The following is a 17,865-nucleotide window of genomic DNA, read 5'->3' as shown; positions in this document are numbered from 1 at the left end:
ATACCATGTAGAGTATTTTCACTGCCCTAAAAATCCTCTATGCTCTCCATATTCATCTCTCCTGCTCCCCACTGTGGAAACTACTGAACAAATGGGTTTTAATTTTATTTTTAATTTAATTAACTCAATTTTAATTTTTAAAAATATTTTATTTGTTTATTTTAGAGCGAGAGGGAGAGAGAGGGAGCACAAGCGTGTGGAGAGAGTGAGAGAGAATCCCAAGCAGACAGTCCCTGGGCATGGAGACTGACATGGAGCTCAATCTCAGGACCCCAAGATCATGACCTGAGCTGAAATCAAGAGTCGGATGCTCAACCAACTGAGCCCCCCAGGTGCCCCACAAACGTTTTTCATTTTGAAGAATGTTTAGGTTTCTGCATGGGTTCTGGAATGGTTTCACCTCAATCCAGACCCAATTCCTGTGTCTTCTGCTTCCTGTAAGTTGGGTAGCCTCAACTACCCATGGCTCTGCCTTGAGCCATGAATGGCTCAGCCTTGGTGTGGACCCTGGTGTCATTTCATTGATAGAAACAGGATGGTTTGGGGCACCTCAAGGGCTCAGTTGGTTAAGCATCTGCCTTTGTCTCAGGTCATGATCCCAGGGTCCTGGGATTGAGACCCACATTGGGCTCCTTGCTCAGCGGAGAACCTGTTTCTCCTTCTCCCACTGCCTACTGCTCTCTCTGCTTATGCTTTCTTTCTCTTGCTCTCTCTCTCTGTCAAGTGAATAAATAAAATCTTTAAAAAAAAAAGGAATTAAAAAAGAAAGAAAGAAACAGGATGGTTTCCTGGTTGAAAGACAATGTATTTAGACATGTGTTTCCATGAGCATTCACTTCATTTCCCTTTGCTTATGGCAAGTTGAAGCAGTCATTACCTTGTTAGGGTTTTCTTTCTCCATCCATACCTGGCCACACGTCACCGTGACTTTGAGATTGTCTGATTGCCGGAGGCGTGGGGACAGCCTACCCTTGGAAGACGGGTGACTCCATCCCTGCCTTTGCCCCATCTCTCCCCAGCCCCTGTTCACTGTACACGAACCCACGGTATCCTTCTCTCCTCAGACCTCTACAAGCATAAGTTCATCAACTGCCGGTTTATCAACACCACCTTTCTGGCGCCGAAGGAGGGCTGCCACATGGACTTTGAGCAGGATAACGACTTCCTGATTTACCTCGTCAGCTTTCTTGGCAGTCTGTCTGTCCTGCCTGGCAACATCATTTCTGCCCTGCTCATGGATAGAGTGGGAAGGCTCAAGATGATCGGTGAGTAGTTAGGGATGCCGCATCTCCTCCAGTAGGTGAGGATCGTGGCTTTCAACATGTTTTAAGGAGAGGATTTTTTCTTTTTCTTAAGTAAATCTTGTACTGGAAACCAAACAGGTAAGATAGGATCTGCTGGTGAAGAGCCTAGCAGGCAGGCAAGGCTCCAAAACCCCCAGACTCCACGGATGTAGTCTGAGACCTATGGTCCAGGTCAGGGAATCCTCTTCATTTCCCGACTGAGCGATTCTGGGATAGTCACTCACACTATTAGCACTTCAGTAGGGATGTTAAACATACCCATTCTACCCGCTTTGTAAGATTATTGTCAAAAAATATATTAAATGCTCTTCAGTGAACATTGTTTCATCTGATGGGTTTTTAATAGATTGTATTGCTTATTATGATTTCAGGGTGATGACACTTAGGCTTTGGAGGTGCACAGACTCATATCCAAGTCTTATCAGCTCGAGGCTATATGACTTGGGACATGTTCCTTTACTTCTCCAGGCTTCAGTTTCCATATCTGTACCTGTAATTAGCTGGTCGGGTTTTGTGAGGCTTGAGCATAATGTAGCCAGAGCATCTTATAGTGCTTGGTGCCTGTAGGTTCTCAAAAATGGTAGACGTTTTCAGGTATGACTTGCTTCACTGCACCAGGATTCACAGAAGTTTGCTTCAGAAACACATGCTATGCATGGAAAATAAAAAAACAAAACATATACACCCAGGGCCAGGGAAAATATATATTGGAATATATTAATTGTAAGGCTAGCATGGGGACGAGAACAACACACTGATACACATGCCGTGAAGGGTCTGTTCTGGGATGTAGCCGATCAGGAAAATTAATACCAACTCCCTAGCAGGGAAGCTCAAAGGGGAATAAAATAAATCACATAGTCGTTTTGTCAGAGTAGAGCAAATTAATCAGAGCTCGGCAAAGGGAGCTCTTGCCAGTGTAGGGCTCGTGGAGTATTATTATTGTAAAAGTAGCATGAATATTTAGAAAGGGGAGCACAAGAAATGCTGCATGTTGTGAGGTTGGCATCACAGTCACAGACAGAACTCTCTCCTGGGTCAGAGGTGAGGCCCTGGTTAGACCTGAAGCCCCTGAAGGAAGGGCAGCGTTGACTCAGTCCTCAATGCCTGAGTTTTTCAGCCCACTTATCCCCTGTGCAAGACCAGCAGCTCCGACTTAGGTAGCCATCTCCGCCAACATTTGCTTTATGAGTCTGCACACCTTCCTTTCCTTCTCTGAGCTTCTGTTTCCGATTATGAAAGTAATACCAACCTTTGCTCAAATGTGATAAGGTGTGTGAGAGTAGATGGGTGATGTTTCTGCCATTCTGCCCCTGACCTTTCCAGCCCCAGGTTGAACAGCAAATACGGTTGTTGGGACATCCTTGGGGAGGCAGGGTCTATGAGGGGTGGGGTGGATGCCCATGTGCAGGGGTGTAGCCTGCCCCCTGGAACAGCCTCATATTCCCCCATGGAGGCAGAGTTTAGGCTGGGCAGGGGGAGGGGGCAGGGCAGCCGGAGAGCAGATACCCCCTTTACAGCCACAGCAGCCTGTCTTGACATGAATGTATCCCAGATCAGAACTGATTTCTGTCACGTTCCCCAAACTGGACATCTGGAGCTACTATTTCTCATTCTTTGTAGCCTACTCTTTTATTAATGTCTGTATTTTGGTTCTGAGCTGCACTGTTAAAAGCACAGACACTTCTTCCTTCTTTAGTAGAAGGTCTAGCACAAGGCGGACCAACGGTGATATTCTTAGTACACGGCTCATACTAGATGTTCAATAAATATCTCAATGGGATGTAGGTGACCTGTTTTGAAATAGTCTTTCCACGAATGAAAAGAACTATTTCCTCAGACAAATTCCTCTTGGATCTGCCGGGCCATAAAATGTACTCTGCTGTGCTAGTTCCAGAGTAGAAGTCATGTCTTGTTAACAACAAAGTAGAAGTTTTCCTGATGAGGCTGTTCTCATTTATTCACTGGATAAGCGGTAATATATGCAGGGCTTGTTCTCTGCCAGGCTGTGTGTGGCACGCAATGAGAAGGCAGCAGTAACGGAGACAGACGACATCCTCATGCTCACCTATTGGGAGAGACAGACATAAACTAGAAATTTCATTGAACAAACACTTATAAAGCACGGATTATAGGTCAGGCTTCCTGCCAAGCATTTTGTAAATATTAATATATTTAACACTCTATAACCCGATGAGGTAGGTACTATTTCTTGTCAACATTTTACAGAGAGGGAAAGTGAGGCAGCATAGGGAGTTTAGGAGGCTTGCTCAAGGTCACACAGGGGAAGACGTTGGGATTTGAACTCGGGCCTCTCCATCACAAGGGAAATGAGAGTTAACAGAGGGGAAGTACAGTGGGTCACAGGGCTCTATAGTAGGATTACCTAATGTAGTTGAGAGGTCAGTTGTCTGACTGTCACTTGATTTATTCGATGTTAAGGTTTTGTATTCAGTAAACTTTTGTCAACATTTATTGTAAGCTAGACACCATGGTTGGGCGATTTGAGGGAAGCGTGCATTTAGGTGATATAGGTCCCAAGGCCCTTGTGGCCCCATAGATGTTTGTCTCCTTCTTAGCTGTTTGGAAAGATGTTACCAGGTGACCTGCTCACAGCCCTGCCCCCTCCCAGAATCAGCAGAATTCAGGCGACAGTTACCATGTCCCAGCTCACCAGCAGAGTTTGACATCAGTGTTGGCAACTCCAGGTCCGAGATTCTAGCCGAAGGCGTCCCCACCCAGGGGGGTCCTTGTGGGTGAGGCCAGGCCACCAACATGGCTTCCTGTCAATGGGACCCCCAGGGTCCTGATGCCTGGGAAGGACCGTTGGTCTGTTTCCCAGCTGGGTGTTTGGAAAGCTAATTTCTTTCTTCTGACTATTCCCACTGCATTTCCAGCCATAGTCCTGGTCCACACGCTGCATCCATTCCACATTCCCCAACCTCTTCTGGGCTGGTGGAATGGATTTGGGCAGCATTTGACATGGCCTTCTTCCAGTGAGAACTTTTATCATAAGCTGCATCAGTCAGAGTGCTGGTGGGAGAAAGAATCTACCTTGGATAGTGCTAATGAAGAGACTTTAGGCATGGGATGTGGCCTTTAGAGTCAGGGGGTGGGGGTGCAGAGGCACCCAGATGCTAGTGAAACTGGCAGCAGGTACTGTCTCTAGGATTGCAGGGAGAAGATAGCACTCACAGCCCAAGGAGAGCTGGAACCATGGAGGCAGAGGCTCCCTGAAGGAACTATAGTCCCCATCAGGGGGTGGGGATGTAGCCATTGCCAATAAAGGGCTTATAAATAGGCTGGGAATTGGGAAGAAATACTCCAGTCCCTAACTGCTCCCAGCTGACAAGGGAGCCACAGGTATGCAGTCCCTGGGGGGTTAGCTTCTCAGGGCACAGGGCAAGGCTGAGAAGGTAGATCAGATGTCTGGGGTGGGGATGGGATAAATGGGGAATCAACAGCAGGGCCTTCAGGTTTTCTTCTGCAGCTCATTTACAGTTCTGTTCTCAATAGCGTGTAAGCTCCATGAGGATTTTTTGATATTGATGTATTTCTGGCACCCAGTACAATGTCTGGGACCTAACAGATTCTCAAGGAATGCCTCCTCGGCCTCTTCCCCAGGAATTCTGGGCTGGGCAGCACCACAGAGTGAGGATTTCAAAATCCTTCCCAGGAGGCTAACCCTGGTGACATGATCCATGCAGAAGACTCTAATCCCATGGTTGGAGGGCCATGTGGGGAGCTGAGCTTTCTTCTTGTAGAAATGGGCCTGTGACTTGAGGGAACCTGTTACTTCAGGTGCATCTGTGAAGATGGGAGTGGGTGACAGTCTTATCTAAGACATGCGCTTCATGTTTTTTTTTTTTTTTTATTTATTTTTTATTTTTTGTTTTGTTTTGTTTTTTCCTGCCCTCGTCCTGCTCCTGTAGGTGGCTCTATGCTGATCTCGGCAGTCTGCTGCTTCTTCCTGTTTTTTGGCAACAGTGAGTCTGCGATGATTGGCTGGCAGTGCCTGTTCTGTGGGACCAGCATTGCCGCATGGAATGCTCTGGATGTGATCACGGTGGAGCTGTATCCCACCAATCAGAGGTCAGTTCTTCCCTGGGGTTCCCTCTGGGGCTTGTTCGGCCTTCTTTGGCCAGAAATCTACCCATTCCAACCCCTTCCCCCACAGCCACCTTTGTCTTCTGGTGTTTCACGGACAAAGCAAACACCTCTTTGGTGGTTGAGTTTCTCCTGCACGGGGGTCAGCATAGGTACGGAGGTGAGCAGGCTAAAGCCTGATGGGGTGGGGAGAGGGTCTAGATACAAAGGACAAGTATAAACCATGTTTGGGAGAGAGGAATGAGGGTGACACCATAGTTATCATGCACTCCGAAGAGAGGTGATAACAGGCCTCTAATGGGAGAGAGGGCAAAAAGGTGAAGAACTAGATAAGCAAAGGGTGGCGGAGAGGCAAGGGCAGATAAAGGTGGGGATGATGCCTGATGGTCTAGGGCATTTGCAGAGAATGTGGTAGGAATGCCCAGCATTTACTTCTATTTTTGTGCAAGCCATATGGCAAGAGGCTTGGTTGAAAGGCATAGGGTCAAAGCCATCATGCAGCAGTTATCCCTCCTTATGGAGAGGGAGCTGTAAATTTTAAGGATGGCAGGTTAAGTGGCCCTATGGTCAAAAGGCATTTGGAGTGATGTGGAAGGCAGGTAAATGAAATTCTGCAAAAAAATCTTAATGATATTCCCCCAATTGGTGACACAGGTATTAGAATATGGAGAGCTATGGCAAAGCACAGCATTCCATATTTGGAGCCCCTCTCCCCTGAACCAAGAGCTTCTAAGTTTTACAAAAAATAAGAGGAGGAAAATTATCATTATTTCCATTGTATATGCTTTTACATCTAGGAAACTTGAGACAATTAACAAAAGAGACTGTTAGAAACACTAAAATAATTTGATACGATGGTCAATAATAAAACTAACTTAACATATGGGATTTAAAAATGTATCTAAAAATTTAAAAGTAAAATTGAATTCCATTTAGTAATAGCAGAAATCCTAAACTATTTAGGATTATAAGAATATAAGGAATAATAAGAAAAATGAAACACTTATGTGAAGAAAACCATAAAGCTTTACTGAAAGATGAAACAGAAGTCTTATATATATGTCAAGATATACTTTACGAAATTCTAAGAAGATTTATTCTCACACAAATTTCAAATCTTTTGTTTTTTTCTAACTTCAATGAATCCATTCAGAATTCAGTGAGATTTTTTTCCTTCCCTCTGGAAACTTGGGACAACTTTGGGAATTTCATGTAGAGAAATACACATGTGAAAATACCCAAGAAAGTTCTGAAAACAAAAAGATTGGGATTGGGGGCTAGTTATATATAAAGTGATTAAAAATGTAAAAAAGATTAATGTACAAAAATGTAAACACATTCTTAGTAAACCTGTGATATCAAAAAGAAATATTTTGCTTCAGTTGAAGAGAGCTGGTGGTGAGAGTATAGTCTCTGTATACAGATGGAGTCAAGAAAGGACAGATGATTAGTAGCCGTTACCACCGAGGGGACACCTGGCTGGCTTAGTCAGTAGAATATGTGACTCTTGATCACTGGAGTGGTGAGTTTGAGTCCCATGTTGGAGGTAGAGATTTCTAAAAAAAAAATAAATGAACTTTAAAAAAAATAGTAGTTGCTCCTGAGAAGTGTAATTGGGGAATAATAGTTAGGATTAGTCTTTCCCATGGGTGACAGAAATCTCAAATAACGGCAGCCTTGGGAAGGTAGGCATTTCCTTTTTGTCTCCTGTAGAAGTCCAGAGCAGGTACTACAGACTCTTTTCATCTTGTTGTTTGCCCTTTCATGAGCTCTGCCATGGGCTAAGATGAGACCATCTACATTTTTGGAAGCAGGATGGAAGGAAGAAAAATGGAAGAGAAGAGAGCAAAAAGTATCACTCATGACATCTCTCAAGGAAATTTCTTAGGAGCTGCCATTTGCACTTACATCCCATTGGCTAAAAACAGTCACATGGCCAGACTCTGAAGCAAGGGAATCTGGGAAATGTAGTCTATATTTGAAAAGAAAAAGAAACAAGTGTGAAGGAAATACTCCAGAATGTGAATAATGGTGATTGTCTTTCAGTGGTGGGATTCTATATCTTTGCATCTTTATGTTATTCTGTATTTTCAAATTTGATTAAAATGAGAATGTTTGACTTTTATGTTTAGGGACAGAAGTCTCCTCCCACATCTTCACTATACATTCCCTCACAACAAGGGAAAGGACCCAGTCCTGTTCATCCAAGGAGGTCCGGTTCATCTTTTAGAATGATTTACTTTCTCCTTCTTTTACAGGGCGACAGCCTTTGGCATCCTTAATGGATTATGCAAATTTGGTGCCATCCTGGGAAACACCATCTTTTCTTCTTTTGTTGGGATAACCAAAGTGGTCCCCATTCTTCTGGCTGCTGCGTCTCTTGTTGGGGGTGGCCTGATTGCTCTTCGGCTGCCAGAGACCCGAGAACAGGTCCTGATGTGAACAACCTCTGGGGAAAGAAGATGTTGGAAGACCCTTATCCAGGAACCTTGAATGCACCCATGCTTCCTGTCTATCACTGTCCAGAGGACACTGTCCAGAGGACACAGGAGGCGAAGTTGATTTTGTGACTCCTAGTTTAGGACCCATCAATATGTTTGTAACTCAGGTGACTGATTTGGGGGTGTCCTGAATCACCTTCAGAATCCCAGAGCGGTGTTCTTGGCTTTGGGTCTCCCCAGCCCAAAGCAGGGGAAGAAGGATCACAACTTCTAGTGGGTGCACACGCTGAGCAAGGAGTGTGTATTCCCCCTACCGAGGTGAAAGGACTTATTTGCATTTCAAAATGAATTTGAGGGTGAGAAACATTTAAGTTCCTCCTCCATTTATGGAGTTCCTCAGAGCCTGGTGACCTAACAAACTGACTCGCCAAGAAGTTAGAGTCATAAATATTGGGCTTGAACTACAGGATACTTATATTTTTGCATTTAAAGGTATCACTGAGCCTATGTTCCATTTGAAAATTGGCACAATGGCATTGAAGATACTCTAATATAGAAAACCAAATATTTGAGCAATATCTATAGAAATCTGCTCTGCCCTCAACCAAGTGTCCTAAGTTTTCCATGACAATTAGGTGGTAAATTTAAGGATGCTATTTATTCCTGTTTTGATCTATTTAAAGAAACATAATGTGATAGGTATTCTGTAAACTAACTTTGTACATAACTATATCTGGGTTTAATTTGCAGAAATGGTACCTGCAAATATTTGCCAGTGTTTTAGCCATATTTTGGGAGGAGCTGCTGTTTGGGGTCCCAGGAAATTGGGTCTGATTGAATGAAATGCAAGCACAATATCTTATAGCCATTTAACTTGCTGTCAGGAGGATGCACTTTGCAAACTCATGTTGTACAGTTCATTTAAACCAGGCACTTTTCTTCGTGTAGGTGGAGTAGTTACTTTTCTCTCTTACACAGATCACTTGTGAATCAAGCTCACCACCGTGGATACCAGCATTAGATGTTGCTGCTCCCCCAGAAACAATAGAAGGATTCCGGGTCTCTGGGGTTCTCTTTATAGGCAAGAATAAAACACAGTGGACAAGATGAGTGATTGAGGAAGGGATGGGGAAGTGTAGCCACAGTTCTCCAAAGTGTACATTCTTTCTATTTCTTTTAGCTGTGAAATGTGATCTGTATTTGTTATCCTGGTCAGTTCCCATGAGAAGTCTATGCTATGTGTCTTGGTTCAGGACTTTTGAAAACAGATGTCATTGGCATGGAAATTAGGGCATGTACTGGATGTCAAGTATGTTTCTCTTCAGTGCTCCAAGTAAATTCTTTTCTGAGATGTTTGGAACATGAGTTGGGGTGGGTGCTGTGGGGTGGGGAACCCAGGAAAAGTGCTTCGGGAAGGGTCAGCAACAGGCTGAAGTCTTGACAGCACAGAAAAGGAAGGTTTCATGCACCGGAACGATCTAGAATGGAAGGACAGTGGGCTCTGAGCTCTTGTCCCTGAAGGTTGCACTGGCTGAGGCCAAGTGAGCATCAGTTTGTAAGAATTCATGCTTCAAGCTGGTTTGCAGTGTTCTCAGCGCTGTCAAGGGCCACACATTCCCTACGCAACATATCCAAAAACTGACGCGAGATAATGATGACCCCATGGAGTATTTTCTTGTCCTTGGGGAAACACTTTGGTCCCAGGACAGCTTCAGGCCCCCTTGTGGTTGTTTTCTGGAGTAACGGGTATACAGGAGGAAAGAGTAAATATTACACCTTACCATCTTGGATCTGAGATCAGTTTTAATGGGTAAAATGTTGACTTTGCTTCTCTTGTCTCCTACCTCTTTATTCACTTTTTTTCTTTACAGGGAAGGAAGACATGTCAACTCTGATTTGACACCCTGATCCCCGTAAATATATAAATATACTATTGTGTATTAACATTTCTCTCAGTGTTTTATAGGAGTTATGTAACATAAAGGCTGCATCAGTAATGAGAAGCCCAATGTAACACAGCTGTAACAGACTTTCCGTATTCTGGCCATATGAAATACAGTGGCTTGGTTCGTTCAAGGGAAGTGTGTAAACAGAGATGGCCACGTTCCTTGTAACGTTCTTTTTCAATGGGATGATACCATTTAATGAGCAGCTACCATGGAGGAAATGTACAAAGCAGTTAGAGTCTGCATTTGTCGTGAAGAGGAATCTTGTAAATCTCATGTCCGATTAATTTTTGAGTGTTGAGGTGGCTGCTGTAATTGGGGGGTCGATTCCATTTGGTTTTCAAGCTCTAACTTCTGCGTGACCTTTATGGCTCCTTAAACCAACCACCTAACCAACCAAGGGCAGTTTCGGTCTCATCCATCATATCGGCCTTTGTAAAGGGTGCAGCCAGACTCTGCGGCCTTTCCCCGTCCGTGAAGGATTGCCTGACGCTGGTATACCTGGCCATTTCTTAAATGCTGTCATGCCTGCTGAGATCAATGTTTCTTTAAAAATAGTCTCCGTGGCAAGTCGTTGGGGGATAACATACAGCATTCCTGGCCAGGCACTTCTTTTTCATTTCATGTTCCACCCTGAGAGACTCCCGATGGCATCCTTGTGGCGTGGAAGATTGAGGTTCTCCTTCGTAAGGCAAAGCTATTCACAGTTCATGATGTATTTTATGATGCCCATTTGGGGAGCCGTTACTTTTAACAGCCTCAACTATGTTGTATCATCTCTTGATGCTAATTTCTGACCTTCTGTTTTATTGGACATAATTAGTGAAAGCAGTGTGCCTGTTTGTGAAGTTTATAGCACATGCACTTGAGGTCATGTGACAAATAACCACATTCCCAGGGTCCCCCTGCTACCTTGTATTAGCTCAGTAAAAGTAATAATAAAAATAATTATAAACAAACCTTTAAGAACTGAGGCTAGAGGTTATTTCCAGACGCTAAGGTGTCTTCTGGATTCCTAAGTGGATTGGATCGGTTGGGGTTGACATGTAGAAAACCATTTCTTTCACCTTATTTTGCATAGGGGACCTTGAGAGAGCAAATGATGATACGACCAAGGAGACGCGTATCACTGGGAGCGGGTTACAAGGCCTGCAGTGATGCTGTCTCTATAATTCTGGAGTAAACTCTCAGTCCAAGATCTCCTAACTGCAGGACCTCCCATTGAGTCTCTGAGAGACGGGACGAAGACACAAACATTTATCCTCCATTCCCAGAGGCCATTCATAGACAACTCACTTGATTGTCTCACCCGGAAAAAGGGGAAGGATCATCGTATGAAAAGATTGGTATTTATTAATTCATCTAGTCACTGATTCATTCATGTATTCAGTAAATCCTTACTGAGCCCATATCGTGTGCCAGGCTCCATGCTAAGCCTGGGATCCACTGGTGAAAACCACAGTCATAGTCCTGCCTCCTGCTTCCGTCTACTTACGGCAAGTGGGCAGGATGGTTATTAAGTTGGCAATAAAAACAGTGTGCGATGATCTTATCGTCGGAAAAATATACCTTCTGCTTGTAAGAAGGTTCTCATTTCCCTATGAGCCAACAGTGGATTTCTGAATCTCACTGTTTTCTTTCCTGTTTCTCTTTTCCTCCAAGAGTGTACTCATTTCTTATCTTCATAAACCAGGTAAAGGAAAAGACGCCTGCTCTCGTTTTCTTCAGAAAGTACTCAGTTTTTACTTCACTGACTTTGCAGAGGGTTGTACAGGGAAGAAGGGCTGAGGGCCTGGAACGCAAGCAGGGCATTGAGCAGCAAGCAAGACTCTCCGTAGTCCCAGGAAAGGGGTGTCCACTTTCACGGTTGGTTCATCTAGGGGGCATCTGAACCAACACTGACCCAATCTTTGGGGTTTGGTTGGGATTAGGTTGGATAACATATGGCTGAAGACCTCAACCAGCAGGTTTACAGTACATTTAATAATAAGTTAAAGTTTTATTTCTCTCCCGTATTAAGGAAATCTGTAGGAAAGAAAGCCAGAGCTAGTACGGCTGCTTTGTGATTGGATTCTTGGGAACAGACTCCTGCCTTTAGGCTTCCTCAATTTTTAGTGCGCTCTTTTCATGAGGCTGCCTCAGGGACCGGGATGGCAATTTTCCTGCTAGTCCTCATATCCACAGTTCAGGCAGGAAGCAAAAGAAAGGACACAGGGCAAAGGGGTGGCACCTCCCAGCTAAGCCCTTTTCTCTTGAACCTGTCCTTTTAGACCTTCCTTCCAGTTCCTGCCATATGTATATCATCGACCTTAAATGAATGGAAAATATGTCATTAACCTGGGAAGGTTACCATCCTTCCTCCAAATTGAGGATCCTAGTGTTAAGGGAGGAGGAGAGAAACGATAAGGTAGCTGATGCTTCTTGAATTTTAGTGTGTATCAGAATCACCTGGAGGGGCATTCAGACTCACACTGCTGGGCTCCACCCCAGCTGGGGTGAGAACAGAGAACACGCGTTCTAACAACTCCCCGGTGATGTGGATGGTGTCCGTCCTTGGGCCATATTTTGAGCAGCATTGACAGCCTGCCAATTTGATTTGCTGGGGAAGCTCTAGTACCCTGATCACTTAAATCCAGCCCAAACAGAAAGTCACAAAAGCTAGCAGTTCATGAAAAATGATCGCCATCTTCCTAAAGTTCAGAGACAGTCAACCAGTGGCAGTGCATCAGTAACTGAAGAACATCAATAAAACTACCCCCTTCCTTAGAAACTGCTTGGTTTCACTCAGGCCTTGAACTGACAGGCCCATGTCTCTTTGTAGGCCTCTAATAATTCCTTAGGGTCACCAGAGGGTGGACATAGTTTCACCTGGGGCTGATGAGCTTTTTTACCTGTTTCCACGATGTAATGATTTTTACAGATGTAAATATATTTGTGGCATATTATAATCCATTAGACCTTATATTGATTCTCTTTGCTACTCAAAGCTTTCTCCAATCTAGGGGTGCACGGGAAGTAATAAAGACCTAGGTGTGACCCTGACCTGCTGATGATCAATTGGAACTTGGTTTGGAAATGTTTCTTGAAAAAGGTGAAGAGATTTCTCCTCTAAGTAAGAGAAAGGCAGAGTGGGATAAATTTCTTTACTTAGACCTCATTCAACATGTATTTACAGAATGGGTCCCCTGGGTCTTACGGTCACAAGTCTCTATCTTTAAGTGGTCCCCTCTTCCTTGACCCCTTCCAATGTTTTGTGCTTCTGTGATTAGGTGTGCTGTGTTCAGACATAGGCTTAGGAATATTTTGGAAATAAATCCTTTGGCATTTGAGGCAAGCCTAAAGCACATTTTATTTAATTTGCAGAAGTATGGGGAGGAAATTTATATGCATGGTTTTGGTGACAGCAATGAAGTTCCTAAAAAGATTAATGATGACATGAAACAGAGACTAGAGCTATCCATAAAGGTTAACTGAAGAAATAAAAGTTATGTCATTGCTAATTACAAAATGAAGAGGGGCTCTCCTTAGCAGGACTGTTAGTACACATTCTGGAAATTTTGAGCCACGAGCTGAGTCCCTGTCACCTCACCGGAAACACATACTTAGCTGTCCGTGCACCTCTGGTTCTGCTGGCTTAAATGATTTTTAAAATTTCAGAGATGATAAATATTTATTCCTTCAGAAAAGGACTGTCCTCTACCCAAGTTAATGTGACTGCCACATTTAATAATTTTGCTGTGCCAGGGGTGTGGGGGCGTCTGTTAGATCAGCGACTGTCACTCAACCCCCTGACCCATTCTCCACTTCTTATATACAATATATAATCTCAGTTATTCCGATTTCTCAAAATCAGCCTGTGTGATTTTATTAGGACACGAACAAAAGACCCATAAAAATGTCTTAGCAGGGAACTCAGACTTGGAGCTATCTCACAAAAAGACTGATTTCAAAAATACTCAGAAAAACAAGTAGTAAGCTAAAGATGGACACATTAGAAGTGATTCTTATTTATTAATGTGTTTCTCCCAAAAAATTACAAAAAGATTCCATCAATCTCAAAAATACTTGAAAGTGATAAAACAACTTTAAAACGTGTTTTATGATACAGCCTTCTTTTCAGAGCTGTCAGTTTGAGTCAAGAAACCCAAGGTAAACAAGTGTTTGGAGTGGATCACTGATCCTGATCTGGGGGTCTTCATACTAATGATTTTCATAGGGACAATTTACAAAAACCTACAGTCTACCTGTTTTACAGTGGAAAACATCTATAAACCAAATATTTTTTTAAAGATGAATTTATTTATTTATTTGGGAGAGAGAGAGAGAGAGAACATGAGTGGGGGGCAGAAGGAGAGAGAGAGAGAGAGAATCCCAAGCAGGCTCCATACTGAGCACAGACCCAGACGTGGGGCTCGACCTCACGACCCCGAGATCATGACCTGAGCAGTAACCGAGAGTCAAAGGCTCAACCGAATGCATCGCCCAGGTACCCCAAAGATTTGCAAACAATATAGATTCTCCATTGCTGAGATGCGTGTTAGAACTCAGGCTGTCGCGAGTGAAGCATAAAAAGGGTATTGATGTGTATCTAAAACATTTAACACATTATTTTGAAAGATAGCTCTCAACATTTAAAGTTACAGTTTGGGGAAGGCATTGGCGGTATATGGGGACATATAGAGGGAGTGGTATTGGTGACATATGAAAATTAAAAACATACCCCTCACAGTATCTAGATATGAAAAGTCTGACTGTTTAATGTACGGGCCATGGAGCTATTTTCCTATAAGGGATGACATCTAAAGGATATTTTAAAATGTATACGTGTGAAACCCTGATCAAGTAGTTAAACACAGATTTGTCAATTCTGCTACATTTCAAATGGGGTCAAACATTAAAGTAGCTGATCTGTCCATTTCTGGCCTCAGGAATGGAGGAGTATATAAGGTTATTCTTCTGCATGAGGTTTGGCCCCAGCTTTTTGTTCCATCTGAATCCAAAAGGTCCCCAAACCTGAAGGATGAAGGGAGTGTCTGTATCTTTTGTTATCCCTTCTCTGTTCTGGATGTGATGGGTGACGCACATACAGCGGGCTGAGGTATTAGGAAGTTTCCTGCTGCATCTTTCCATACAGATTTGTGCTTATGAATCCCTTTTCCATTTCAAAGTAGTAGGTTATATTTGGAAAGTCCAAGCCCCAAAGAACAATAATGCCGGATTAAGACTTTTTATTCCCTGCTGGGGTAGAGGGGCCTGAGAGACACGCCATTTTGGGGGAGAGGTCAAAATACTCAGATGTGGGTGACTCTGTGGTCTTCCTGGATGTTTAGCCAGTGGTTTTGAATCTTTCTATAGCCGTTGCTACAACTGTGGCTATTTCAGTCCCTTGACGGGAGGGGACACTTTTCCTAGCCTGTCAGGCATAGAGGTTAGGCACTGATGTCCGCCATGGCAATTTGCTCCTGGAACAGGGGTGTCTGGGAGAAAGTTAAAGGCAATCTCGCCAGGTGTTCTTGATCTCTGTAAAGTGCTCTAAGATCTGTAAAGAATACTTTGTGGGATAGAAGGCATGCCTAATACCATTGCTCTTGATGAAAAACACTGACACACAGCCAGTGGAGGAAGGGGGTTTCTTTGGAAACCTGCTGTCTTTCTGTAGACCACCTTCAAGTTGAGATGATAAAAAGTCAGGTGTCTTTCACAGACCTGTGTCATACTGACCTGTCCTCCACCCATGTCCACAAGGAGCACAGAGCCACGTGCTGGGAACCATGAGAAGGAAATCTGTGTGTGATGGGCGGAGGGACCCAACACCAAGGGTTGCCGTGACTTGACGACTGGCTGGATAAACGGCTGCCGTATGTCCATCTGGAGCTGTTGGGATACGTCTGTCAGCAGAGCCACATGCGGAGAATGCGTCCGCGGAATGATTGAGCTCACACTGCGAGTGCGGAGTGACCAGAGCCATTTTTGTTTCCCTGTTTTTCACGCTCTAGTTTCCCTGTGTCTTTAAGTGTTTTCCATCTGACCATCCCTGGAAAGTGGAATTGCTCTGATGACCTAAGCGTTTTTGTTCTTCAGTGTCTTAAAAGAGTAGAAACATTTGATTTGGTGATGGGTGATGAAAATGTTAACCTCTACTACTTTGTGATCCACATATTAGCAAGTCCTCCTTGAGGACTTACTGTATGACAAGGAATATGATAAATATTACCTCCTCTAATTGCCATAATAACCTAATGATGTAAGTGTTGGTCTTTTCCCCCTGAGAAATGGGGAACTTGAAGGCAGAGTAACTCGCCAAAGACCAAAGAGCTATTACAAGGTGAGGCCAAGGACTGGTCTCTCATCACTGGGCATAGAGTATAGTGTAATCGTCCCACTGAATTGCTCCCAAAGAAGCCTGGAGGTAGACTTGTCAGTGACTACAGATGTTTCCAAACGACCAGGACACAATTAACCAAATTAGATGCCATCTTAAGTTGAGAGAATGCCACAGAACGGTGATTATTTAATAGACACTCCTTGCTTAATGATGAATGGACAGATGAAGAATCAAGGTAGTTAGATGGTGAGAAGCAGTTAGGTGTCACATTTAAAATATTTAATCCCTGGATAGGTTCAAACACTGGCCTAACACTGTACCCATAGCTCTGGGTCAGGGTCTTGGAGGTCCTTTGCTTTGCCAAATATCAAAGCGTTATTGGATGGTGGGAACTCCGGAGGGGTGTCCAAGGGAGAGTCCTTGTTCTGGGGTGGTGGTGGGGTATGAGAGGCATAAGATAATAGCTTTTTCTATCCAGTATAGAAGCATTTCAGTATTTTAAGAAGTATGGAAGTACCAGAGTGGGTTGGCTGTGTAGAAACCTCGGTGGCTGCAACTGGTTACCCTCTGTGTGGCATCTCTTTTTTGGTGGTGTTTTCCAAGGACTTCCTAAGGCTGCTGAGACTTGCCATTAATCGATATACTTTGAGGTTGGATTCAGATTCTACCATGGACACTGTTTGCTTGATTCCTACAACACTAGAGGGCAGTAACTACCTTGAAGATGCAAAGCAGTTTTGAACTCCAGGGCTGGTTAGCCTTTCGTCCCAGTCTCTGTCTAGAGGAATGAGACCGCTTTTGCAAAACCGTGCATCTTTCCCCTTTTCTTTAAGTTGCATCCGAATGTAGAGATGATTCCAGAACACATTTGCTGGGGAGCCCAGGGTACTCTTCAACCATGTGTAATGTACTCCAGCCTGACATAGAAAGACTTTCTTAATCTTGGTGGGGGACTTGTCTAGATCAGGTTTAGCAAACATTTATTAAATGCTCACGTAGACACACCTACCACCATCCTAGCAGACCGCTGGTATTTAACCCATGCTTATTTAACGAGTCCTTCCCCGTTTACTGTTGCTGGGCGATTTCATATGGGCAAAACCTCAGGGTGTGTCTGGGAACTTGTAAAGATGAGGTGTTATAAGTGAGAATGCAGAAGTGAGTGGTGTTTTCTATATTCATAATGTGTCTACTCAAAGATGGAGCTCTTCCTCATATGGGAGGTGGCCCTGACTTTAACCATATTTAAAAACATGTAGCCACTGCCCTAAATGAGCTCATGAGAGCAAATCTTTCCAGCACAACTGATCCATGGAAAGGTGGTCATATGCACTAGGAGAAGCTCAGTTTGGAAGCCCAGAGATTCATGGCTCTACTCCTAACTTTGCGTGATCGAGGGGAAAGGTCGTGAGGTCTTGGGCAGGTTGCTTAATCGCAATTTCCTCATCTTTAAGATAGAAGACATGGAGAAATGGGTGGGAGCCCCCTCCAAGTTTTGACTTTCTACAGTAAGAACAATATCCCATAGGAAGTGCTTACAAAACAAAACAGAGATAGAATTATAAAAAAAATTTTAAAGATTTTACTTATTTATTTGACAGACAGAGATCACAAGCAGGCAGAGAGGCAGGCAGAGAAAGAGAGGAGGAAGCAGACTCTCCACTGAGCAGAGAGCCCGATGCGGGGTTTGATCCCAGGACCCTGAGACCATGACCTGAGCTGAAGGCAGAGGCTTTAACCCA

At 43.8% G+C, this 17,865-nt stretch overlaps 1 protein-coding gene across 4 annotated transcripts in view; it reads left to right on the top strand.

Annotated features, from left to right (window-relative positions):
* SV2B (synaptic vesicle glycoprotein 2B) overlaps positions 1-10,757 on the top strand; it is a 181,316-nt gene extending 170,559 nt beyond the window's left edge. For all 4 annotated transcript variants that reach the window (XM_082736026.1, XM_082736025.1, XM_082736024.1 and 1 more), the window contains exons 11-13: positions 1,065-1,265; positions 5,237-5,396; positions 7,670-10,757. In XM_082736026.1, coding sequence (XP_082592152.1) covers positions 1,065-1,265; positions 5,237-5,396; positions 7,670-7,853 — 545 coding nt within the window. In that variant the 3' untranslated portion in view covers positions 7,854-10,757. The remainder of the gene's footprint in view (positions 1-1,064; positions 1,266-5,236; positions 5,397-7,669) is intronic.
* Positions 10,758-17,865: the final 7,108 nt, after the last annotated feature.

Source organism: Mustela nivalis (assembly GCF_964662115.1).
Source record: "Mustela nivalis genome assembly, chromosome: 6".
NCBI classification, from domain to species: Eukaryota; Metazoa; Chordata; class Mammalia; order Carnivora; family Mustelidae; genus Mustela; species Mustela nivalis.
Note: the sequence above shows the minus strand (reverse complement) of the source record. Positions and strands in the feature narration are given on the sequence as shown.